The sequence below is a fragment of the Macaca nemestrina genome, chromosome 3 (assembly GCF_043159975.1).
Source record: "Macaca nemestrina isolate mMacNem1 chromosome 3, mMacNem.hap1, whole genome shotgun sequence".
In the NCBI taxonomy this organism is placed as follows: Eukaryota; Metazoa; Chordata; class Mammalia; order Primates; family Cercopithecidae; genus Macaca; species Macaca nemestrina.
In genome coordinates, this window is record NC_092127.1 from 3,510,340 (window position 1) to 3,535,251 (window position 24,912).

The 24,912-nt window shown below is 43.4% G+C and overlaps 1 protein-coding gene across 9 annotated transcripts in view; it reads left to right on the forward strand.

Moving 5' to 3' along the window:
- LOC105466548 (FAT atypical cadherin 1) overlaps window positions 1–24,912 on the forward strand; it is a 141,532-nt gene that overhangs the window by 101,378 nt on the left and 15,242 nt on the right. For all 9 annotated transcript variants that reach the window (XM_011715493.3, XM_011715495.3, XM_011715486.3 and 6 more), the window contains 11 exons: window positions 4,960–9,027; window positions 9,537–9,733; window positions 12,935–13,088; window positions 13,903–14,136; window positions 15,513–15,902; window positions 17,082–17,296; window positions 17,559–17,696; window positions 20,581–20,724; window positions 22,401–22,598; window positions 23,000–23,801; window positions 23,948–24,079. In XM_011715493.3, coding sequence (XP_011713795.2) covers window positions 4,960–9,027; window positions 9,537–9,733; window positions 12,935–13,088; window positions 13,903–14,136; window positions 15,513–15,902; window positions 17,082–17,296; window positions 17,559–17,696; window positions 20,581–20,724; window positions 22,401–22,598; window positions 23,000–23,801; window positions 23,948–24,079 — 6,672 coding nt within the window. The remainder of the gene's footprint in view (window positions 1–4,959; window positions 9,028–9,536; window positions 9,734–12,934; window positions 13,089–13,902; window positions 14,137–15,512; window positions 15,903–17,081; window positions 17,297–17,558; window positions 17,697–20,580; window positions 20,725–22,400; window positions 22,599–22,999; window positions 23,802–23,947; window positions 24,080–24,912) is intronic.

Consider the following 24,912-nt stretch of genomic DNA (forward strand, 5'->3'; position numbering starts at 1 on the left):
ACACACTTAGGAAGATACTTGCCTAGTAATTTAACGTTTTACTTTTTTGTCAGAGAGTATTTTCTCTTCAGCAGAGCAGGAAGCTCCATATCAGTGTTGACTCATCTCGTTGTAATTGGCTCAAACCTCAGGAAGAGGTGCCTGCCCCTCCCACCCCTTCCACAGTTACCTGGATTTTTGCCCCTTGCCTTTAACAGGTGGATTTCCCTCATGGAACTGGGTTGAGGACTAGACCCCAGAGCTGGGGCCTGCTGGGGTGGGGCTTGAGGCAGTAAGGGCAGAAAAAAAAACAGCTGGAGCTGTGGGCCTGGACGGTTCCACAGAGGCCAAGAGATCCAGAGTCGGTTTATGCAGGGGGATCACCAGGAAGCAATCCCGGCATAGCAGGATGTTTTTGGTCTGTTTTCTGCGACCATTCTCTCATTCATTCATTCATTCATTCATTCATTCTTTCCATGGGCTGATGAAGCTCACTTATGTGCCAGGTGCTGTGTTAGGAGCATTCATCCTTGGGCATGGTAGGTAAGGGGTTGCCATTGGGTCCACAATGCATGTCTTGTGAAAGTTCCACCCCAGTGGAAACGGTTCTGTGCAGTCAGAGCTCACATTGCTTTAGGACTTCCTGCTCAGCCAGATCCTCTGAAAGTGATGAAATGTTGAGAAGACAGTTGACAGTTTTCCGTCTTCTTCAGCACCATTGTTAGTACAAGAAATATAGTCCCTTTCAGTCTTCTTTGTAATGAGTTTAGAGAATTAAAATCTTCCATTTAACTTGTGTGTTTTTTTTTTTTTTAAGTCTGTAGCTCTGCATACTTAGAAATGGTCTCTCCTAGGCGTTAGACTTGTTACAGGTACAGATTAACTATAGTTCAGGTAATCAAAATTGAGGGAAATGGAGAGTCATTTTAAGAAACTTACTGATGTGTTCTAAGTGGTTAAACTATGTTTATTTAACATATTTGAAATTTCATTTGTTTCCCTTAAAACAACCAAATTGAGTTCATTAGTCACAAATAAGATCTCATACACTGCCTGTGATTGCAGTGTTAAAATGTAGTGTAGTTAGTGCCTTGAATAAAGATGAAGTTTTTTCCACTGGTCCAGAAATTTGCAGTTAGAAAAACAGTGCATTCCATTTGTGCATGCCTGAGTATTTCAGTAAAGTAATTCTGCCATAGACAAACTGACTGGGTTTATGTAGGAGAAAACGTTAAACTTCCCCTTAGCTTTCACCGAATTTTCAACAACTGGGTGGTTAAAATGTGATTGTTGGTGTCTGAGTAAAAGCATGTGCATTCTTTGAATGCTTCTAATGACTGATAGGGTTAGGAATCTGGTATTCTGAGAATGGAACTCCCTCCTCAATGAATAGATAATACCAGTGGCCTATTCTGGCATAGAATTAGGGCTTTTAAGAAGCTATTTTTATAGTTTTGGTAATATAAAAATTATGCTCGGCAGTTACTTTGTAGGAGACCACTGCCATTAACATGCAGTAGAGTTTTGTGGAGGGTGTGTGGGTGTATGCTGGGGATGGAGGAGGTGGACATCTGTTGGAATAGTACAAACTATAAAATGTTCATACAAATGCCTTTCATTTAAGTTTATTCATATTTACCTGCTTCTCATTTGTGTCAGATTACATTTAAAGTTCAAAAAGACTAGTTATAAATTCAGTACATAACACTGCATGTTTAACTAGCAGCAATTAATTGAGTAAAAGGTATTTTACCTGCTTCTCATTTGTGTCAGATTACATTTAAAGTTCAAAAAGACTAGTTATAAATTCAGTACATAACACTGCATGTTTAACTAGCAGCAATTAATTAAGTAAAAGGTTTGGTCTGATTAGGAGTCTTCAGGGAAAAAGGAATTAATTAGGAGATATTTTCAGTAACCATTGAGTTATATGCTAGAGACATGGCAGTGCCATACTCCGCATTGAGTTATATGCTAGAGACATGGCAGTGCCATACTCCGCATTGAGTTATATGCTAGAGACATGGCAGTGCCATACTCCGCATTGAGTTATATGCTAGAGACATGGCAGTGCCATACTCCGCATTGAGTTATATGCTAGAGACATGGCAGTGCCATACTCCGCATTGAGTTATATGCTAGAGACATGGCAGTGCCATACTCCGCATTGAGTTATATGCTAGAGACATGGCAGTGCCATACTCCGGTCTGTGTGGTGTTTTCTTCTTATGTCTTTTTTAAAAAGTAGATTATTAGAGCACTACTTCTAAACCATTTTAATACCTGGAAATAGAAGATACTCCATAAGTAAATATACTTGTTGATTAGAATTGGTTTTCTTCGCCAAACTTAAGTTCAATATAATTGCCTCTAGAGTCAGTAGAGGGTGCCACTCTGCCGGTCAGTGGGCCCCAGCTGAACATCCAGAGTGTGTCCACAGAGGAAGAAACAGACTCCCCTTCACAGTTCTGTGTAATACACTTAATAGCTTAAGAGCAAAAATTAACCTATTTGTCTAGTTAATTGCCCTGTTCCCATACAGGGAACAATTTGAAGTTGTTTAAAAATCACTCATATTGTAGCTAAAGTCAGTGAATAAGCCCCAGCCTCGTACAGACCTTTTCTGCCACCGTAGGAAGTCGTTGACCACCACCCTGCACCTCGGCGTCTCTGCACGTACCTATCGTTAGGCCAGGCAGGGGCACTCTCTGCCCCTCAGCAGCCCTCATTGTTTCTTCATGTAAACGTGATGCTGCTTTCCCGTCTGCAAATCTGATGACTTCTGCCTTAATCTGTACGTATGTGGGATCCGTCTATCGCATGACGAGCTGGGTTCCTGTTTCACCTTGTTATCAGTGACATGCTCCAAGCTGTGTTCATCAGAGTCACGATGCCCCAGATAATAAACGATGTTTCTGAACCTTGCATGGCCAATAAAGAGCAAGGTTGTGATCCATGCTGTAAAGAAAACACAGGGCGATGAGATGGAAACAGAATAGCGGGAGAGGATGCCTCAAACACTGGGGCTCTGAGATGAGTGTGCGCTCCTGATTGAGGACGAAGAGAATGCCCGCTTGGCTGCAGGGCCGGGAGCAAGTTTTGCAGAAAGCAGTGTGCTCTAGCGTCACCAGCCTCCTCCGCAGCAGAGAGTCTGTTCATCCCTCCACTCGAGGCCTTGCGTATTTGAAGCTTCATTGGCAAGATAAGATTATCCTGTACAAAGTAAGAGAGAAATGGATATAGACGAATGAATATAAAATATGCTAGGTCAGCTGGTGAGTACAGACATAGGGAAGTCTGAGGGGTGGGGATGAAGAGTCACTATGGTTGCCCCAGTCTCCTGTGTTAGGCCAGGCAGTCAGTAACAATTTTAGACAGTGAGGATGATGTACAGGTGGGATGAGAAAAGGATCTTGGAGTTCTGACGACAGCCGAAAATGCAATCAGGAAGGAGCTGGGATCACTGACTCATAAATACAGACAGGCCGGAAATTAGTGTCTCAACAGCCTGGCAGAGGCAGCAGGACCCAGTCCTCGGCCAGGGTTCAGCTCAGAGCATCAGGACCTAAGGAAAGCCTGGGCCTCTGCCCTGTTGCAGACTGAGGCACTGCCTTGGGGCCTGGATGCAGAGCCAGTAAGACTTAATGAAAGCCAGGCTGGATCTGCTCTCCAAAAAATGGCCATGGATTTTTGGAAAATGTCTTAAAGGAAGGAAATGAAGACTGTAGAGGAAGTGTTTACTGTTCATGATGTGGAGAAAGAAGTGCTTGGTTAATCCCCTGGTTTGCAGCTCACACTAAGTAGTTCTGGTCCGTGAAATGCCACACGCATGGCAAACCTAGAGCAAGAATTTGAGAAAGCAGTTAAGTGGCAAGTGAGCTTTGTTTTGGGTAAATGTAATAGTTCATTTGGGGAAAACAGATTCTGTGCTATGACGAGGATGGTGAATTCTGGATGCTTGTTTATGAGACAGAAAAAGGATGGAGGGCTTGTGGATAGATTAAACCTGAGAGCCTGCAACGCTGCCCTGATTTATCCAAAAGGGCTGTAGAGAACTGCTCGTCTCTTTGAAGATTCAGTCGATGATACGAAATTATAGAATATTCTGGAGCTGTGGTTGCAGCTAAAGATACATATAGTATAGCCTGAAAAGGTCCAAAGAAAAGGAGGTGAGACACTCGATATCTTCAAGCAGCCTCTCAGTTGCAGCACTGCTGACGTTTGGAACCAGATATTTTTTGTTGTGCAGGGCTGCCCTGTGCGTTGTAGGGTGCTTAACAACATCCCTGGTCTCCACCCACGAGACGCCAGGAGCACCCTCTTGCGATCAGTAGTGACAGCCAAAAATGTCTGCAGGCATTGCCAGATGTCTCCTTGGGCGCAGAATCGCCCCCAGTGGAAAATCACTGACCTAGAGGATCAGTTGACCTGAAAAAGATAAGAAGGGAATGTTGTTGCAATCTTCAAAGTGGGACTTGCAAAGTGGGACAGGTTACACACATCTCTCCATGGACAATTGTCTCTCGAAGCTTGATGTCAATTTCTTATTGAATCGAAATCTTTTGTAATGAATACACATCTTAAGAATTCTTAAGTCATGACCGTTGAAAATACAAATGTGGTCCAGGAGTGTTTTGAGGGACTCCTGGAAAAGGACTTACTCAACTGCTTTGTGGAAGGATAACCTTGTCTTCCCACCACACATTCCCAGTGCAGCCCGGAGAGGGAGATTTGGCTTTAAGCGCAGAGGGCTGTTTCTTCTGTTTTTTGTTTTTCATCATTCATGGTCAAAATTCTGTAAAATATTAGGTGGATAAAAATAAAACAAGTTGAATATTCCATTCAAATGTTGACATCCCTGAGTTTCTGCTTAATTTCAGAATATAATTGTTGAGGATACCTTTGTTTCTGTTTCTCTAACTACTACTTCTATTGCTCCTTGTATTTTTGTCTAACATGTATTTTTTCCTCTTCTTCCAGGAAACATTGGAAATTCTTTTATGATTGATCCTGTCTTGGGCTCTATTAAAACTGCCGAAGAATTAGATCGAAGTAACCAAGTGGAGTATGATTTAATAGTAAAAGCTACAGATAAGGGCAGTCCACCCATGAGTGAAGTAACTTCTGTGCATATCTTCGTCACAGTTGCTGACAACGCCCCTCCGAAGTTTACATCCAAAGACTATTCTGTTGAAATCAGTGAAACTGTCAGCATTGGGAGTTTTGTTGGGATGGTTACAGCCCATAGTCAGTCATCAGTGGTGTATGAAATAAAAGATGGAAATACAGGTGATGCTTTTGATATTAATCCACATTCTGGAAGTATCATCACTCAGAAAGCCCTGGACTTTGAGACTTTGCCCATGTACACATTGATAATACAAGGAACGAACATGGCTGGTTTGTCCACTAATACAACAGTTTCAGTTCAGCTGCAGGATGAGAATGACAACTCGCCAGTTTTTATGCAGGCAGAATATACAGGACTCATTAGTGAGTCAGCCTCAATTAACAGCGTGGTCCTCACAGACAGGAATGTCCCTCTGGTGATTCGAGCAGCTGATGCTGATAAAGACTCCAATGCTTTGCTTGTTTACCACATTGTTGAACCATCTGTACACAAATATTTTGCTATTGATTCTAGCACTGGTGCTATCCATACAGTCCTCAGTCTGGACTATGAAGAAACAAGCACTTTTCACTTCACCGTACAAGTGCATGACATGGGAACCCCACGTTTATTTGCTGAGTATGCAGCTAATGTAACAATACATGTAATTGACATTAATGACTGCCCTCCCGTGTTCGCCAAGCCATTATATGAAGCATCTCTTTTGTTGCCAACATACAAAGGAGTAAAAGTCATCACAGTAAATGCTACAGATGCCGATTCAAGCGCATTCTCACAGTTGATTTACTCCATCACCGAAGGCAACATCGGGGAGAAGTTTTCCATGGACTACAAGACTGGTGCTCTAACTGTCCAAAACACAACTCAGTTAAGAAGCCGCTACGAGCTAACCGTTAGAGCTTCCGATGGCAGGTTTGCTGGCCTTACCTCTGTCAAAATTAATGTGAAAGAAAGCAAAGAAAGTCACCTGAAGTTTACCCAGGGTGTCTATTCTGCAGTAGTGAAAGAGAATTCCACGGAGGCCAAAACGTTAGCTGTCATTACTGCTATTGGGAATCCAATCAATGAGCCTTTGTTTTATCACATCCTCAACCCAGATCGCAGATTTAAAATAAGCCGCACTTCAGGAGTACTGTCCACCACCGGTATACCCTTCGATCGTGAACAGCAGGAGGCGTTTGATGTGGTTGTGGAAGTGACGGAAGAACATAAGCCTTCCGCGGTGGCCCACGTTGTCGTGAAGGTCATCGTAGAAGACCAAAATGATAACGCACCAGTGTTTGTCAACCTTCCCTACTACGCCGTTGTTAAAGTGGACACCGAGGTGGGCCATGTCATTCGCCATGTCACTGCTGTAGACAGAGACAGTGGCAGAAACGGGGAAGTGCATTACTACCTTAAGGAACATCATGAATACTTTCAAATTGGACCCTTGGGTGAAATTTCACTGAAAAAGCAATTCGAACTTGACACCTTAAATAAAGAATATCTTGTTACAGTGGTCGCCAAAGATGGAGGGAACCCGGCCTTTTCAGCGGAAGTTATGGTTCCGATCACTGTCATGAATAAAGCCATGCCCGTGTTTGAAAAACCTTTCTACAGTGCAGAGATTGCAGAGAATGTCCAGGTGCACAGCCCCGTGGTCCACGTACAGGCTAACAGCCCGGAAGGCTTGAAAGTGTTCTACAGCATCACAGACGGAGACCCTTTCAGCCAGTTCACTATTAACTTCAATACCGGAGTTATCAACGTCATAGCTCCTCTGGACTTTGAGGCCCACCCGGCGTATAAACTGAGCATACGCGCAACTGACTCCTTGACGGGCGCTCATGCTGAAGTATTTGTGGACATCATAGTGGAGGACATCAATGATAACCCTCCTGTGTTTGCTCAGCAGTCGTACGCAGCAACCCTGTCTGAGGCATCTGTGATCGGAACATCTGTTGTTCAAGTCAGAGCCACAGATGCTGATTCAGAACCCAATAGAGGAATCTCATACCAGCTGTTTGGGAATCTCAGCAAGAGTCATGATCATTTTCATGTGGACAGCAGCACCGGCCTCATTTCACTGCTCAGAACTCTGGATTACGAGCAGTCCCAGCGGCACACGATTTTTGTGAGGGCTGTCGACGGTGGTATGCCGCCGCTGAGCAGTGACGTGATTGTCACGGTGGACGTTACCGACCTCAATGATAACCCACCACTCTTTGAACAACAGATTTACGAAGCCAGAATTAGCGAGCATGCCCCTCATGGGCATTTTGTGACCTGTGTAAAAGCCTATGATGCAGACAGTTCGGACATCGACAAGTTGCAGTATTCCATTCTGTCCGGCAATGATCATAAACATTTTATCATTGACAGTGCAACAGGAATTATCACCCTCTCAAACCTACGCCGGCACAGCTTGAAGCCGTTTTACAGTCTTAACCTGTCAGTTTCCGATGGCGTTTTTAGAAGTTCCACCCAGGTTCATGTGACTGTCATCGGAGGCAATTTGCACAGCCCTGCTTTTCTTCAGAACGAATATGAAGTGGAACTAGCTGAAAACGCTCCCCTACATACCCTGGTGATGGAGGTGAAAACGACGGATGGGGATTCTGGTATTTATGGTGACGTCACTTACCATATTGTAAATGACTTTGCCAAAGACAGATTTTACATAAATGAGAGAGGACAGATATTTACTTTGGAAAAACTTGATCGAGAAACCCCAGCGGAGAAAGTGATCTCAGTCCGTTTAATGGCTAAGGACGCTGGAGGCAAAGTTGCCTTCTGCACTGTGAATGTCATCCTCACAGATGACAATGACAATGCACCACAATTTCGGGCGACCAAATACGAAGTGAATATCGGATCCAGTGCTGCTAAAGGGACTTCAGTCATTAAAGTTCTCGCAAGTGACGCCGATGAGGGCTCCAATGCCGATGTCACCTATGCCATTGAAGCAGACTCTGACAGTGTAAAAGAGAATTTGGAAATTAACAAACTGTCTGGCGTAATCACTACAAAGGAGAGCCTCATTGGCTTGGAAAATGAGTTCTTCACTTTCTTTGTTAGAGCTGTGGATAATGGGTCTCCATCAAAAGAATCTGTTGTTCCCGTCTATGTCAAAATCCTTCCACCAGAAACGCAGCTTCCAAAATTTTCAGAACCTTTCTATACCTATACAGTGTCTGAGGACGTGCCTATTGGAACAGAAATAGATCTCATCCGAGCAGAACATAGTGGGACTGTTCTTTACAGCCTGGTCAAAGGGAATACCCCAGAAAGCAATAGGGATGAGTCCTTTGTGATTGACAGACAGAGCGGGAGGCTGAAGCTGGAGAAGAGTCTTGATCATGAGATAACTAAGTGGTATCAGTTTTCCATACTGGCCAGGTGCACTCAAGATGACCGTGAGATGGTGGCTTCTGTAGATGTCAGTATCCAAGTGAAAGATGCAAATGACAACAGCCCCGTCTTTGAATCTAGTCCATATGAGGCATTCATTGTTGAAAACCTGCCAGGGGGAAGTAGAGTAATTCAGATCAGGGCATCTGATGCTGACTCAGGAACCAACAGCCAAGTTATGTATAGCCTGGATCAGTCACAAAGTGTGGAAGTCATTGAATCCTTTGCCATTAACATGGAAACAGGCTGGATTACAACCTTAAAGGAACTTGACCATGAAGAGAGAGACAATTACCAGATTAAAGTGGTTGCTTCAGATCATGGTGAAAAGATCCAGCTGTCCTCCACAGCCATTGTGGATGTTACCGTCACCGATGTCAACGATAGTCCACCACGATTCACGGCCGAGATCTATAAAGGGACTGTGAGTGAGGATGACCCCCCCGGCGGTGTGATTGCCATCTTAAGTACCACAGATGCCGATTCTGAAGAGATCAACAGACAAGTTACATATTTCATAACAGGTAAAAAAGTTTCAGGCAGTTTAAAATGATTTTTAGAAGCATAAATTGTAAGATAATGTATTATATGGAAATTGAGGGCTTAAGGGATGATTTTAGTTAAATATCTAAAATAATAAGTAGAAATCACGTCTGTTGAGCCTCGTTTCAAGCTTGTTACCTGAGCAAAGCTACCAGTTGTTTCATTAGACGGTTTTTGATTTTTGTGACTCATTCTTTTGAACCTTATATTTACTGTATTATAAATATATTATCATTAAAAAATCTATAGTTTTAATGCAAGCTAAATTATTATTTAGTAGTCTTAATGCTATGTTTATACATTTTAATGCTGCCCTTTTTTTTGTAAATTGGAAAATTAATAGATGCCAAATTGATTTTTTTAATGCTCAATTCTTTTAAACGGTAACATTTATATATTGTTAACATAAATAAACGGTGCAGTTTATTTTTTCTGTTACTTTCATCCTTTCAACAAATTTGACTGTCATCTTCCTCCATTGATTTAATAGGAGGGGATCCTTTGGGACAGTTTGCTGTTGAAAATATACAGAATGAATGGAAGGTATATGTGAAGAAACCTCTAGACAGGGAAAAAAGGGACAATTACCTTCTTACCATCACAGCAACTGATGGCACCTTCTCCTCAAAAGCTATAGTTGAAGTGAAAGTTCTTGATGCAAATGACAACAGTCCAGTTTGTGAAAAGGTAAGCAACTCTTCCCTTGCATTTGTGTGTTATGAATTTAAATTTCTTAATGACCATCATTTGGCACTGCAGTGTAATCGACATGTGTTTTATGATTGCTTACTGATTAAGCAGAGGTGTTAAATGGGGTAAGACTTGGAAAAGCTTCAGAACTATTTGCAGGAATGCTAAATAAATCAGAAACCTCATTCTAAATAACTAAATTATGGACAGGACTACAGTTGTGTCTAACACTGAAAATGCTCTGTAAACTTTTCATGAGGGGATTCTCTTAATATGGGGATACAGCTATTTTGGGGGAAGGATCTGACCGGAAACAAAGTGCCGATGTTCCGTGGGACACTGTTTTGGGGACATCTGCTCTTCTGCATGCTAGAGAATCTCAGAGGTGGACAGCGTGCTTCCTGCATCTGCGGGACTCACCATTCAGTGAGAACTAAAAGTAGACATAGGAAGAGATGCTCCCTCCAAGATTAGGTGAGGGCCATGTGGCTCGAGCAGGGGTGGTCCCTGGGGCCAGAGGGTGAGAAGGGCTGGCTCAGCCTCGGGGGCGGTAACTGAGTCGTCAGGAGTGGGTGGGGAGGAGCCGTGGAGTGTGAGGAGGGATTGTGGGAATCGCCACTGAGTTTTCCGGAAGTGGGGAATCTGCACTGAGAGTCTTGGAAAAGGGTGAACTGGATTACAGTGGCTGGTGGCGGTCGCTCCAGGAGATTTGAACTCTATCCTGGGGAAAATAGGGACTTTGGAGCCTATTGTATCAGTAAGGTAGAGATGCTATGAGACAAATTCCTTAAGAAGCTTAATTTGGGCCGGGTACAGTGGCTCACGCCTGTAATCCCAGCACTTTGGGAGGCCAAGGCGGGCAGATCACAAGGTCAGGAGATCGAGACCATCCTGGCTAACACTGCGAAACCCCGTCTCTACTAAAAATACAAAAAATTAGCCGGGCGAGGTGGCGGCGCCTGTAGTCCCAGCTACTGGGGAGGCTGAGGCAGGAGAATGGTGCGAACCTGGGAGGCGGAGCTTGCAGTGAGCCAAGATCGCCCCGCTCACTCCAGCCTGGGAGACAGAGCGAGACTCCGTCTCAAAAAAAGAAAAAAGAGAAGCTTAGTTTGGAAGCATCATGCCCATTATTTAGACAGGGAGGAGTGGATGCAAGGGGGCCCTGGAAAGCAGAGGTGGACAAGGAGTGAAAGGACCAAAGCCACTACCAAGGAAGACCATCTGGTGTGCCAGCCGGCGGGCATGCCATTGAGCCCGACTTTCTACAGGAGTAGAGGGAGTGACCAAGGCCATGGCAAAGAGGAGTCTGAGCTGGGGACTGGCTTTGGAGGAGTTCCGTGTTGAGTTCCAATTCCAGTTTGCTAAAGTAATGGGACATCCAGTTGACCGTGTTTTTTTTAGACACTGAGAGAAGGCGAGATGTTGGATGGGTATCAGGGAAAGGTGTGGGAACTTAGCGTTGTCTCTGGATAGCTGAAAATTGAATTCATTTGAGAGGATACTAACAAAAAGGGGAAAAAAGAAGAGAGAGAGATTTCCAAAGGGAGAAGGGGGCTGAGCTGGAAGGAGAAAGAGGACACCAGTGCAGTGCCACCCTGGGTAGGGGAGAAGGGGACTCTGGGGAGGCAGGGTGACGAGTGGAGCTGGGATGTTTGGGGTGCGAAACAGACCATTTGGGTCCCATGATGGTGTGCAGGTGGCAGTCTGGGTAGCATGTTGTGGATGGATGCCTGATGAGAGAGTGCAGTGATGAAGAAATAGACCTGCCCAGGGACGAAGGCCGAGAGTGACAGGGAGGAGGAGTGCACGGGGCCAGGAGAAGGCTGGGTAGAGAGGAATGTGATTGTGAGGAGGATGGAGGAGTTGGAACCCACCACAGATTCTGTGAGTCTGAGATGCTTGTGGCTGTGGAAAGTGATAGGGCTGTTCTCAGGGAAAGACTTAAGATGGAAGAACCCTTAAATTCGGTCGTGAAAGGAAGGGGAACTTCTAAGGGCCGAGGAGTTAATTCCAGTTCTTATTTGTACTTTGTATTTTCGGGAGGGGTGCGACAGTCTCTCTTTCTTACAGCAACTAAGTGTCTTTGGTTGTTTTTTAGCCCTTTGATATTATTATTTCGATACAATACTGTATCATCTTCAGGAATAAGACGGGGACACTAGATCCTTTAAATTCATCCTATTATGAAATACCCTTTTTCCTGAGTCCTTTTCCATGAGTACTTCACTGATAGTTGAGTTCAGATTAAGAAAATCAACCAAATCTTAATCTTTTTTTAGGTTTTAATTTATGGCATGGATTTCTAAATAATTGGAGCTAGAAACAGCTGTTCACCGTGTTTGAGCATGAGGGCGCCAGGATCACACAGGGCAGCAGAAGGGGCTGAAGACGGGGCACCAGGGTCACGCAGGGCAGTAGAAGGGGCTGAAGAGAGGGCACCAGGGTCACGCAGGGCAGTAGAAGGGGCTGAAGACTGGGCACCAGGGTCACGCAGGGCAGTGGAAGGGCCTGAAGACTGGGCACCAGGGTCACGCAGGGCAGTGGAAGGGGCTGAAGACTGGGCACCAGGGTCATGCAGGGCAGTGGAAGGGGCTGAAGACTGGGCACCAGGGTCACGCAGGGCAGTGGAAGGGGCTGAAGAGAGGGCGCCAGGATCACGCAGGGCAGTGGAAGGGGCTGAGCCTTCACGCTCCCTTCTGTGGCCTTCAGGAATCTTCGTTTTTCTCCCATAACATGAAACTTGCTTCTCTCTCAACTGCAATTATTTATGTTAGGAACACTTGCAAAAAATAAAATTCCTGTATTTGGAAATAAGCAGATATGATATAACCGGTATTCTCTGCAATTTTTAGTTAAACATGGAGTGGTACTTAAATTTTCGATTACTGCTTACGTTTTCTCATAGGGATTTGAATATGAAATCAGCTTAATGACATATAGTAGCATTTTGTAGGTTAAACATCAGACCAGGCTCTTTCAGGGATGTAGAGTTGGTGGCTGCTCCACGGCTTCTCCTTGTTTCACATGTGTTTTATGTTTTATGAGAAAAATCGTTTTCAAAGCTCTTGGGATTTTATCTTTAGTCATTTCCCATGTTTTCTGTGGTCAAAGATGAGTGATTTCTTTTCCGTTATTCCCTTGACATTTGTGCTGCCTGTTAATGTTTTTATGTGACAATTTTTGTTAAACTCTTTGCAGACTTTATATTCAGACACTATTCCTGAAGATGTCCTTCCTGGAAAGTTGATCATGCAGATCTCTGCCACAGACGCAGACATCCGCTCTAACGCTGAAATTACTTACACATTATTGGGTTCAGGTGCAGAAAAATTCCAACTAAATCCAGACACAGGTAATGATGGAGTTTGGGACAAAATTGTATATTCCAACAGTATCATATATGTGGGTGATTTTTAGATCACACACAAAATTTGAAATTACATTTTGCCCTTTTCAAATGTATTCTGATGCTCCGAAGTTGACATCTCTTAGAAATCTTACCAGCAATTTAGTGTGTAAAATTCAAGGTGATATTTTTTAAAAACAGCAAGAATATCACCTAATTGAACCAAGGATTTAAAATTTAGAAGGCATTTATGCCACTTGTTTAAAAAAAAAAAAACCCTCAGAAGTTAAACTCAAGCTTTCTGCTTTATCCATTTTATTTAAATAGCATATTTTCTTGAATTTGTGACCATGAATTTATAATTTAGCATAATTTAGAATTTTCACAAACAAAATGATTCATGGTATTTTATTTTAAAATAGAGTTGTTTTCCTTTTGTATTTTAGTAAAATTGGGATCAACTAAGTTTCCTGTTAAACCTTTTTATTTTCCTCCTAAGGAACTAATTGTGAACATGTGAATCTAAATTTAAACATTTTTTTAATTTGGTAAATTAGGTAGCTGTTTTACCTGTGCAGTCTTAAACGCAAGGTGAGAGGCCCTCAGACCTGCAGGGCTTGAAGAGCCAGCACCTGGCAGGGTTGGAGACCTGGCTCTCACTGCCTCTTGCAGCTGTTGAATCTGTCATTGATAATATTGGTCTCAAGAGGAAGACTGAATACTCAGACTAAGTAATTGAAAGAGAAAAGGGGAAGAAATAAGATGTACAGCTGCAGGTCACATCTTAAATTACAAGTGAGTCATTTGTTTTTGTTTGTAGGTGAACTGAGAACGTCAGCCCCCCTTGATCGTGAGGAGCAAGCTGTTTATCATCTTCTCGTCAGGGCCACAGATAGAGGAGGGAGATTCTGCCAAGCCAGTGTTGTGCTCACGCTGGAAGACGTGAACGATAACGCCCCTGAGTTCTCTGCCGATCCTTATGCCATCACCGTGTTTGAAAACACAGAGCCCGGAACGCTGCTGACGAGAGTGCAGGCCACAGATGCCGACTCAGGTATCTCCTGGGGGGTGCTCTTGCCCTGCACTGCTCACTGAGATCCTAGGAGCCTCTGTTTCAAAACACACCCCAGATTCAGCCTGTGCCTCTCACTCCTCCTCACGCGTGCTCCGTAGCCCTTGCTTGTTGTGGAAGGAAATCTTTAGAATCATTAATTAATTTTTAATGAATATTTAAAGTTCCAAAGTTGTGCCCAGTGAACCTACTGCTGTGAGATATCTACAATTCTGATTAATGACTATATTAACTGATCTTCATACCCCATTGAATTAATTAGTGATGTGTTACTTTGTAAATAAACCATTAGTGACAGAGAGAGCTTTTAGCATCATTGGACCATAATGGAAGCAAATGCTTTATTATTATAGGTTTACAAATCTTTCAGAATTTTTTTGGAGAAAATTGGACTATAGAAGATATATTTATAGCATTTGGTAGCAGAGAATAACTTCTTCAGTCATACCACAGGTTGAGTATTCCTTATTTATAATACAGTTGGAACTAGAAGTATTTTTGGATGTTTTGATTTTTGTCAGATTTTGGAGTATTTGCATTATGTACTTACCATTGGAGTATCCCGGCTCCAAAAATATGAAATCTAAAATGCTCTAATGAGCATTTTTTTAAAATCATCGGTTCTGCATTCAAAAAGTTAATAGATTTTGGAGCATTTCACATTTTGGATTTTCAGTTTAGGGATACTCATCCTGTGATCCTGAGAAATTTCAGAAGAATAGCAAAAATTTTGCTTTGTTGCTTTTCACATCTTTATCACTGAAGCCAAATGATAAATAGATTTGATTTTTAAAGGTTTGTTAGGTACGGTAGTATTGGCTCCTATATAGAATAGTCTAAGAAGGCAGATTCCCATGAAATTATATTTATATTTGTTTTAACAAAGTAAGTTGTTAATCTAATCCAGAAAGTTTACTTTTTAAAGATCATAGTCATACAAATTTGCAAATAATGTATATTAGCATTTACCCCACTAAAAAAATTATCTACATGTTTGTCTTTTTTAAAAATATGTGTTGGCCGGGTGCAGTGGCTCATGCCTGTAATCTCAACACTTTGGGAGGCTGAGGCAGGTGGAACACAAGGTCAGGACTTCAAGACCAGCCTGGCCAAGATGCTGAAACCCCGTCTCTACTAAAAATACAAAAATTACAGCGCACCTGTAACCCCAGCTACTCGGGAGGCTGAGGCAGGAGAATCACTTGAACCTGGTGGGCAGAGGCTGCAGTGAGCTAAGATCACGCCACTGCACTCCAGCCTGGGCAACAGAGCGAGACTCTGTCTCAAGAAAACAAAACAAAAAATGTGTTTAAATGTTTTTATGTAAAATCTTTTGACATCATTTTATGTCTTGATAGGATTAAATCGGAAGATTTTATACTCACTGATTGACTCTGCTGATGGGCAGTTCTCCATTAACGAATTATCTGGAATTATTCAGTTAGAAAAACCTTTGGACAGAGAACTCCAGGCAGTATACACCCTCTCTTTGAAAGCTGTGGATCAAGGCTTGCCAAGGAGGCTGACCGCCACTGGTACTGTGGTTGTATCAGTTCTTGACATAAATGACAACCCCCCTGTGTTTGAGTACCGTGAATATGGGGCCACTGTGTCCGAGGACATTCTTGTTGGAACTGAAGTTCTTCAAGTGTATGCAGCAAGTCGGGATATTGAAGCAAATGCCGAAATCACCTACTCAATAATAAGTGGAAACGAACATGGGAAATTCAGCATAGATTCTAAAACAGGTAACCAACCATGTATCTGAGAGGAAACCCTTCATTCCCCTAAAAGGACTAGATTTGCTTACCATGTTGCCTTATATTAAGTGACCCTGTGTTGTCAGTAGATGTTCTAAAAAGGTAAATCAAGTTTTCTTTTAGTTGTTTACAGTGGGATTGAATGTTGTTTGGAAGACTTCAGATTATAGTTCTACCTAATACATTTTGGGCTTGTTCATTAGAAAATACAAGCAAATTAACTTAGAAAATCAGAGCATCACGTTCTCTTAGTTTAGTTGAGATGTGAGGTATAGCAAGTTAGTAAAGATAAGAAGGGGGGTCAGTTGAGGTCCTTATGTAATCAAACTCACGGAAAGTAACTTCCCAAGTGAAATAGTAATTCCAGTCTTTTTTATTTTAGTTTCTGTAGTGGACTTCTGATAATATATTAAGTTGACTTCATTATCATGCTAGTTATCTATAACAGTTGGAGTACTTTGAATCACACTTACGGAAAGACTGCCAACAAGCTCAAAAGGCGTAAGAACTGCTGACTCCTGCTGCGTGAATGTTTCATTGTCTTGCTAACCTGTGGTCGAACGTACTCCTAAGTCTTACAATACTGTAAAAAGTTGCTCCATTCAAATTGTATTTATAATACAATAAAATTATTTTTAGGGCTCTTTAGGACTAGAGTGATGTGAAAGGAAAGATGTGAAAGGAATTGTTAAAAAAGGGATTTTTGAAAACGATAGGTTGTAAATAAAGGGTTATCTAGAAGTTAAAAGGATATAAATCTCTTTTAAAAATATGAGAAGGAAAATATTTTAAAAAGATGAGACAGAAAATGAAAAGACACAATAGAATTTTTATGTTTTTATTTTATTAAACTAGAGTGAAGTCGAGTGAGCTATGGTATGGAAGGGATGATACAATAATCATGTTTATAATAAACAGGGATGTAGGTAGTGTTGACTGGGAAAGCAATCTAAATATCATGAAGAATATCATGAAAATTAAGAGAAAGATCCAGGGATGGGCAGATTCATAGTTTTTAATTGTTGAATTAAGAAAATAGGAAACATACATAAATGGTGAGTAAACTTTTGAAGTGAAAACTAAATGTACTCAAAAGTGTTTATCTGTTTCAGTCATAGTAGGAAAATGTGGTGGCATTTGCTGGAAGTAATTTTGGTTTCTATTCAGGGGCCGTATTTATCATCGAGAATCTGGACTATGAAAGCTCTCATGAATATTACCTAACCATAGAGGCCACTGATGGAGGCACGCCTTCGCTGAGTGACGTTGCCACTGTGAACGTCAACGTAACGGATGTCAACGACAACACGCCAGTGTTCAGCCAAGACACCTACACAGCAGTGATCAGTGAAGATGCCGTTCTTGAGCAGTCTGTCATCACGGTGTGTATTTTCCCCAGTACAGTGAAAACTGTGTATCTTCTGGACCTTTGCAAAAGCTTTTAGTAAAATCAATCTGTTTTTTGTAGGGATCTTTGTAAATATTTTGAAGATTTGAAAGTGTCCTTTGTTAGGCCAACCAATTACTGACTTCGTTGTGGATAATTGTGTTAAAACAGCTAAGCTATTAATATCACGAATTTTGTTTAATAGGTTTCGGCCTCTTCCTTAGCTGTCTCCTAAACAGGAGTGTGGTGTGTTCTAGGTTCTGGCCGACGATGCCGACGGACCCTCAAACAGCCACATCCACTACTCAATTATAGATGGCAACCAGGGAGGCCCATTCACCATTGACCCTGTCCGGGGAGAAGTCAAAGTGACCAAACTTCTCGACCGAGAAACAGTAAGTGGAAAAGTTTGATTTACATTGTTTACAAATTACCACCTCAATACCTAGAAATGCCTCATGCTCCTGTCTGCTGGGCGTGGTGTGAGCAGGACCCACTGCCTCAAGAACTGACGGCAAGACGTAAACACTCGAAAAGCAGTTACACTGTGGAGATCTCAGTGTGAGAAATGTGTTCCATGCTGGGATGAAGGTTGGATAATAAAGCTTCGTATTCAGGAAGAAATTACTGTTGGTTCCGGAGTTCTGAGACACTTCAGAAAGCTGGAAGCTGGGTTTTAAATAATACCAGAGATCTGGAAAATCATAGAGGTTGAGAGAAGGGAATTTCCAGTGAGGGGCTGCATGGACACAGGCACGCAGACAGAAGCCAAGAAAGTTATTGAGGGGACTTCACGCAGTTGTATTGGAGTAATCATACAAAGAAAGTAGAGTGAGATAAAATAGGAAGGTATTTTACACGCAGGTTATTGGCCACATAGAAAACCAGGACCGGAGGTTTGGAGCTGATGCCACCGGCACTAGGGTATGAGCATTTGTGAAGTCAACCCACCACGAATCGAAAAGTATTAGAGAAGACAAAATGCCGGGTGTGGTGGCCTCCTCCAGTAGTCTCAGCTACATGGGAGGCGTAGGTGGGAGAATTCATTGAGCCCAGGAGTTTAAGACCAGCCTGGGCAACATAGTGAGACCCTGCCTCCAGAAAAAGAAAGAAAAACAATAAAAAATACCAATACAACAACAACAGAAAATACAACCCCCACCCCCGGTATAACAACCATTTACATTGCATCGATACCGTATTAGCTACTATAATCTAGAGATGACTTAAAGTGTGGGAGGATGTGTATAGGTTATGTGCAAATACTGCCATTTTCTATCAGGAACTTGAGCATCTGTGGATTTCGGTGTCTACGAATACCAAATGAAGAAACGATTGCAAAGGAAAAATTAGAGTCCACACAGCTTAGATATGGGCCCATGTAGAAAGCGTTGGTGTCAGAGGCAGCCTGATTTTTTGGTCTGTCTTTGACTGGGTATTACCATTAAAGAAAAGTTATGAGGTATAAACGTGTAAGGGGTGGGAGAGGCTAATGAATGTGGCTTTCGATATGCTGGTTTTTATGGGGAAATAGCATATTCAGGCAGAATTACTCAGCCAGTATTTGGAGATTTTAGTCAGATTTTGAGACTGGAAAGCCCTAAATGTAGATAGGTACTTGCCCTTGGAGATGTTGATAGAAGTGACATGAGGGATTGAGATAAATAGGAACAAATGAGGAGAGGCAGCAAGGCTGAACATCCACCCACCCATTTATCCGGTCATCCATCCATTCATCCATCCAGTTATCCAGTCATCCATCCATTCATCCATCCAGTTATCCATCCACCCATCTGTAGTTATCCATCCATCCACCCACTGACCTAACCACCCACCCATCTATCTAGTTACCTATTCACTCACCCATCTACACGTCTCTTCACTTACCCATCTATCCAGTCATGTGTCCGTCCACCCACCACCCATCTATCTGGTTATCCATCCATCCACCCACCCACCCATCCATCTGGTTATCCATCTATGTAGTTACCCATCTACTCACCCACCCACCCATGTATCCACTTACCCATTCATTCACCCATCTATACAGTTATTCACTCACCCATTTATCCACCCCCCTATCTATCCAGTTACCCATCCACCCAACACCCATCTATCCATCCATCCATCCATTCATCCATCCATTCACCTATCTGTGCAGAGTCATGTCCAGGAAGGGAAGCTGAGCAGGAACTCCCTCAGAGAGGTAGGCCTGTGAAGGAGAACCAGAAAAAGTCTTCGATTTGGGAGTGAGAAGGACACTGGTGATGATAAAGAATGAAATTTCAGAAGAATAATGGGTATATCTAAGATTAAAGGAATTTGGGGGGAGATAGTGATGACATATCTCATTAAAGTCTCAATTCTTTAATTTCTCTTTTGATGTGTGAATGTTGAGAAGGGACTTTCTAAGGATTTGGGAAGCATGCCTAGGATTGCCCCCACTGCGGGGCAGAATAAATTTAGTATCTTTGACTAAAGAACCCAGAGCCTTTAATACACTTCTGTCCCTTGTGAGATGCCAAAGGAGCCAGCCTGTGGTGGTTCCCAAGCTAGTGTGCCAGCAGAATTCTTTGTTGTTGGAGCGTCTTGCAGGACCAGCGTTCTGTAGAACATGCTCTGGGATCTAGCCAGCTTTCCGGCTTCTCCCACAACTCATTCTAGAAGGCAGAGCTTTATAGGGTACTGCCGTGAAAAAGAAGCTATCTCACTTGACTTTATTTCTTTGGTAGGAGGTCATGGCGAGCTAATCCTGAGGGATTTAGACAGCTGAGTATAATCCGAGTGTGAAATCGAGGGGAGGGTGGTCTGGAGTGCCCTGAGGCGTTGGAAGTGAGGCATCGCTGCGGTGCGGGAGGCAGCTCACGTCTGTCTGCGTCCACGGAGAGCAGACTTGGGCCCTAAGGAAGGCTGCTGCCATGTGACCAAAGCCGCAGCATTTGAGATAGGTTAACTTTCTGTCCTAATCATTTGTATGACTTTTATGTCTTAATTTCTATTGATAGAACTGCAAGATAAAACACTTTTGCAAAACAAGTACATTTTTGAGAGGCATCAGAGAATCTAATCGTTACCAGTAGTTCTTGCTGTTAGGAAATGGGTGTTACTTGCAGTGCACTTGTTTGTGGGGGTTAGGGCATCGCCCACAGGCAGGATGCAATAGATAATGGCAGCTCACTGGGACCTGCCCTTCGCGACTCTCAGGAGGACGCTCCTGATTGGAGCTCTGTCTGTCGGCCTCGTGAAAATGAACGTGCATTCTGCCTTTTCCCTGAAAAGATTTCAGGTTACACGCTCACGGTTCAAGCTTCTGATAACGGCAGTCCACCTAGAGTCAACACGACGACTGTGAACATCGATGTGTCTGATGTCAATGACAATGCGCCCGTCTTCTCCAGGGGAAACTACAGCGTCATCATCCAGGTGGGCTTCGAGTGCCAAGTGGGTCATGGGGTTCTTTGGAACAAGCTTTTCCATTGGCCTCTGTTGCTTTTCTTTCTTATCCAAAGGTTTCTTTTTAGAAAAATGGGAAATGTAGAATTCAAGAAGTCTCTATCAATATTAAGAGATGAGCATTTTAAAGATAAAGCCAAGCTTGTATCTCTTTTCTTTCTGTGCTTTGATTTTTGAGATATTCTCACTGTTCTAGGATTCCTGAGAGCTTACTGTTTAATCAGACCTGCTGCCCCTGGTGCTTTTCTCTGCCCTCTCCTCTCCCTCTTGACCTTCCTCTCCTCTCCCTCTTGACCTTCCTCTTCCCTCCTGCTCTTCTTCTAGTCCCCAACCCTCCTTCCCGCCCCATCTACTCCACTTTCTTCACCCTGCTCTTCTTCCTCCCTACTCCTCCTCCCTCCATCTCTTCTCTATTCCTCCTCCTTCTCTTCCTTCTCCCCACTCCCCCCTCCCTCCACCTCTTCTCCATTCCTCCTTCTTCTCTTCCTTCTCCCCACTCCCCCCTCCTTCCACCTCTTCTCCGTTCCTCCTTCTTCTCTTCCTTCTCCCCACTCCCCCCTCCCTCCACCTCTTCTCCATTCTTCCTCCTTCTCTTCCTTCTCCCCACTCCCCCCTCCCTCCACCTCTTCTCCATTCCTCCTTCTCTTCCTTCTCCCCACTCCCCCCTCCTTCCACCTCTTCTCCGTTCCTCCTTCTTCTCTTCCTCCTCCCCGTACTTCTCCCCACTCCTCCTCTTCTCTCCACCTCTTCTCCACTCCTCCTCCCCACTCCACCTCTTCCCTACTCCACCTGCTCCCCCACCTCCTCCCTACTCCACTTCCTCCCCATTTCACTGTCTCCACTCTTTCTCCTCCTGTCCACCTCGTGGCCACTCCTCCTCATCACCCCTCCTCCTCACTACTCCTTCTCCTCCCCCTCCTCACTTTTCCTCCTCTTGTCAACTTCTTTTCTTTCTCCTCCCCACTCCTCCTCTTCCTTCCTCTCTTCCTCTTTTTTTCTGAGATGGAGTTACACTCTTCTTGCTCAGGCTAGAGTGCAGTGGCACCATCTCAGCTCACTGCAACCTCCACCTTCCAGGTTCAGATGATTCTACTGCCTCAGCCACCCAAGTAGCTGGGATTACAGGCGCCCGCCACCACACTCAGCTAATTTTTGTATTTTTAGTAGAGATGGGATTTCACCATGTTGGCCAGACTGGTGTCAAACTCATGATCTCAGATGATCCACCCGCCTTGGCCTCCCAAAGTGCCGGGATTACAGGCGGTGAGCCACCGCACCTGGCCTCCTCTCTTCCTCCTCTCCTCCAGTCCTCTTCTTCTCCTGCACTCCTACTCCTCTCTGCTCTTCCTCCTGTCCCCCACTCCTCCTCCTTTCTGCCTCCCCTCCTCCCTCCTCCTCCTCACACATCCTTTCTTACCACGTTTCCTTCCTCGGCCTCCTTTTCTTCCCTTTTTGCTACACCCCTTCTCCTTTCCCTCCTCCTCACTACCACACTCCCTTTGCCACCTCTCTTCTCTTCCCTTCCAATAGAGCAATAAGGCTTTGTTTTGTATGTATTTTATATTATAGAAGCTCATGTGTCCATCCCAGATAGATCTGGCTGTGTTCCAGGATTTTTGTGTCATTTTGTTTCTAATCTTGTGCAGGAGAACAAGCCAGTGGGCTTCAGCGTACTGCAGCTGGTGGCGACAGATGAGGATTCTTCCCATAACGGTCCACCCTTCGTCTTTACTATTGTAACTGGAAATGATGAGAAGGCGTTTGAAGTTAACCAGCAAGGGGTCCTCCTGACTGCATCTGCCATCAAGAGGAAGGAGAAAGATCATTTCTTACTGCAGGTTAAGGTGTGAATGGCTTTCTTTGTGGTTTGGTTGTGGATTCATAGAGAAGAGCTGCTTGGCACGGTTACCCTTTTCTGTTTGAGCAGCTTACATTTTATAGAAAAACAAACATTCAAAGAATTGCTGTCCTTGTTTTTTGCCATACCTTCCATTTTTATCCCACCGCGCTTTAAAGGAGCTCATTGTTTATTTTTTCATAGTCATTGACAGAGCTAGGTTTTCGTGTGAATTAGTGAAGTGCTATAAATAAATCTATCCTTTTCTTTGATACGTTTCTTGTGTAGAGAAATGGATATCTACCAGTTAGTAATCTTTTGGGAACTTGAGTAATATAAATTTTTTAATTAAGTTATAAACAGTGCCATAGGCGAAGGTGGTTTTGTTTTATTTTTCCTTTCTTGTAGGTGGCAGATAATGGAAAACCTCAGTTGTCATCTCTGACATACGTTGACATTAGGGTCATTGAGGAGAGCATCTATCCCCCTGCGATTTTGCCCCTGGAGATTTTCATCACCGCTTCTGGAGAAGAATACTCAGGTGGCGTCATTGGGAAGATCCACGCCACAGACCAGGACGTGTATGATACTCTAACCTACAGTCTTGATCCTCAGATGGACAACCTGTTCTCTGTTTCCAGCACAGGGGGCAAGCTGATAGCACACAAAAAGCTGGACATAGGGCAGTACCTTCTCAATGTCAGCGTGACAGATGGGAAGTTCACGACGGTGGCTGACATCACAGTGCATATCAGACAAGTCACACAGGAGATGTTGAACCATACCATCGCTATCCGCTTTGCCAATCTCACTCCGGAAGAATTTGTGGGTGACTACTGGCGCAACTTCCAGCGAGCTTTACGGAACATCCTGGGTGTGAGGAGGAGTGACATACACATTGTTAGTTTGCAGCCCTCTGAACCTCACCCACATCTGGATGTCTTACTTTTTGTAGAGAAATCAGGTGGTGCTCAGATTTCAACAAAACAACTTCTGCACAAGATTAATTCTTCCGTGACTGATATTGAGGACATCATTGGGGTTCGGATCCTGGATGTATTCCAGAAACTCTGCGCAGGACTGGACTGCCCCTGGAAGTTCTGCGATGAAAAGGTGTCTGTGGATGAAAGTGTGATGTCAACACACAGCACAGCCAGACTGAGCTTTGTGACTCCCCGCCACCACAGGGCAGCGGTGTGTCTCTGCAAAGGTAGCGCCCATGAGTGTGTGAAAGTCGGGGTCATAGATTGTTTCAGACGGCCTTGGAAGCCTTTGATGGTTACACATGCAAGGCCATGTTCTTGAAATGTCTGTTAATTATCATTTCCCTTCCTCCCCTCTTGTCTTTGAATGAAGAGGGAAGATGCCCAGCTGTCCACCATGGCTGTGAAGACCATCCATGCCCTGAGGGATCCGAGTGTGTGTCTGATCCCCGGGAGGAGAAACACACCTGTGTCTGTCCCGGCGGCAGGTTTGCTCAGTGCCCAGGTGAGAGTTGAGTGGTTGGGCATGCTTTTCTTTTTAAAAATCAGTTTCATTGTTTCTTATAATTTTCTTCTTTATTGGACTCTAAACATACTGCAAAGTATGTTTATTGTAACAAGACAGATGTGGAGATGAATGAAGAATGACAGTAGTCAGTTTTGCTTCCTCTTGTTATAGCACAGCCCTTGGTTCATATTTGGTCTTCCTCCTCCTGGGTCTTCAGTGATTGTGTAAACATGTATAGCTAACAGCGCAGCGCCGTATGTAGCAGTTTGATTTTCCTAGAAACTCAAGAGTGATCCTATCTCACGCAGTTCTCTCCCTCTTGCCTTTTCCCTCCGCTTAGCAGTATGGTAAAGAGCAGCTTTCATGTTGTTCCAAGCCAGTACCTATACACCTGATTCTTTTGGATAGCTGGATAATGTTTTCCAGCGTAACTGTACTTATTCAACATGATTCTTATGTCTAAAGATTTAAGTTGTTCTGTTTCTTTCAGATAAACAGATTACATGTATCTTTACATACTGATGCGTTCATTTATATACAGCATATACATTATAAAACTAGAACATGCTACATCAAAGATCAGTGACATTTTAAATTTTTTGATATCACTATATTAGTTTTCCAGAGAGTCATATTAATTTTTATTTCTTCCAGTTATGTATGAAGGTTTCACTCTCCATTCTCTTGACATCATTGAACATTTTTTATTATAAAACGAATTCCCCACCATCTATTTGATGGGTGTGAAATGATATCTAATTATTATTTTAATTTGTATTTCTCTGGCTACTTTAAAAGTTTTCATCTCATTTGTTCATTTCTTATCAGTA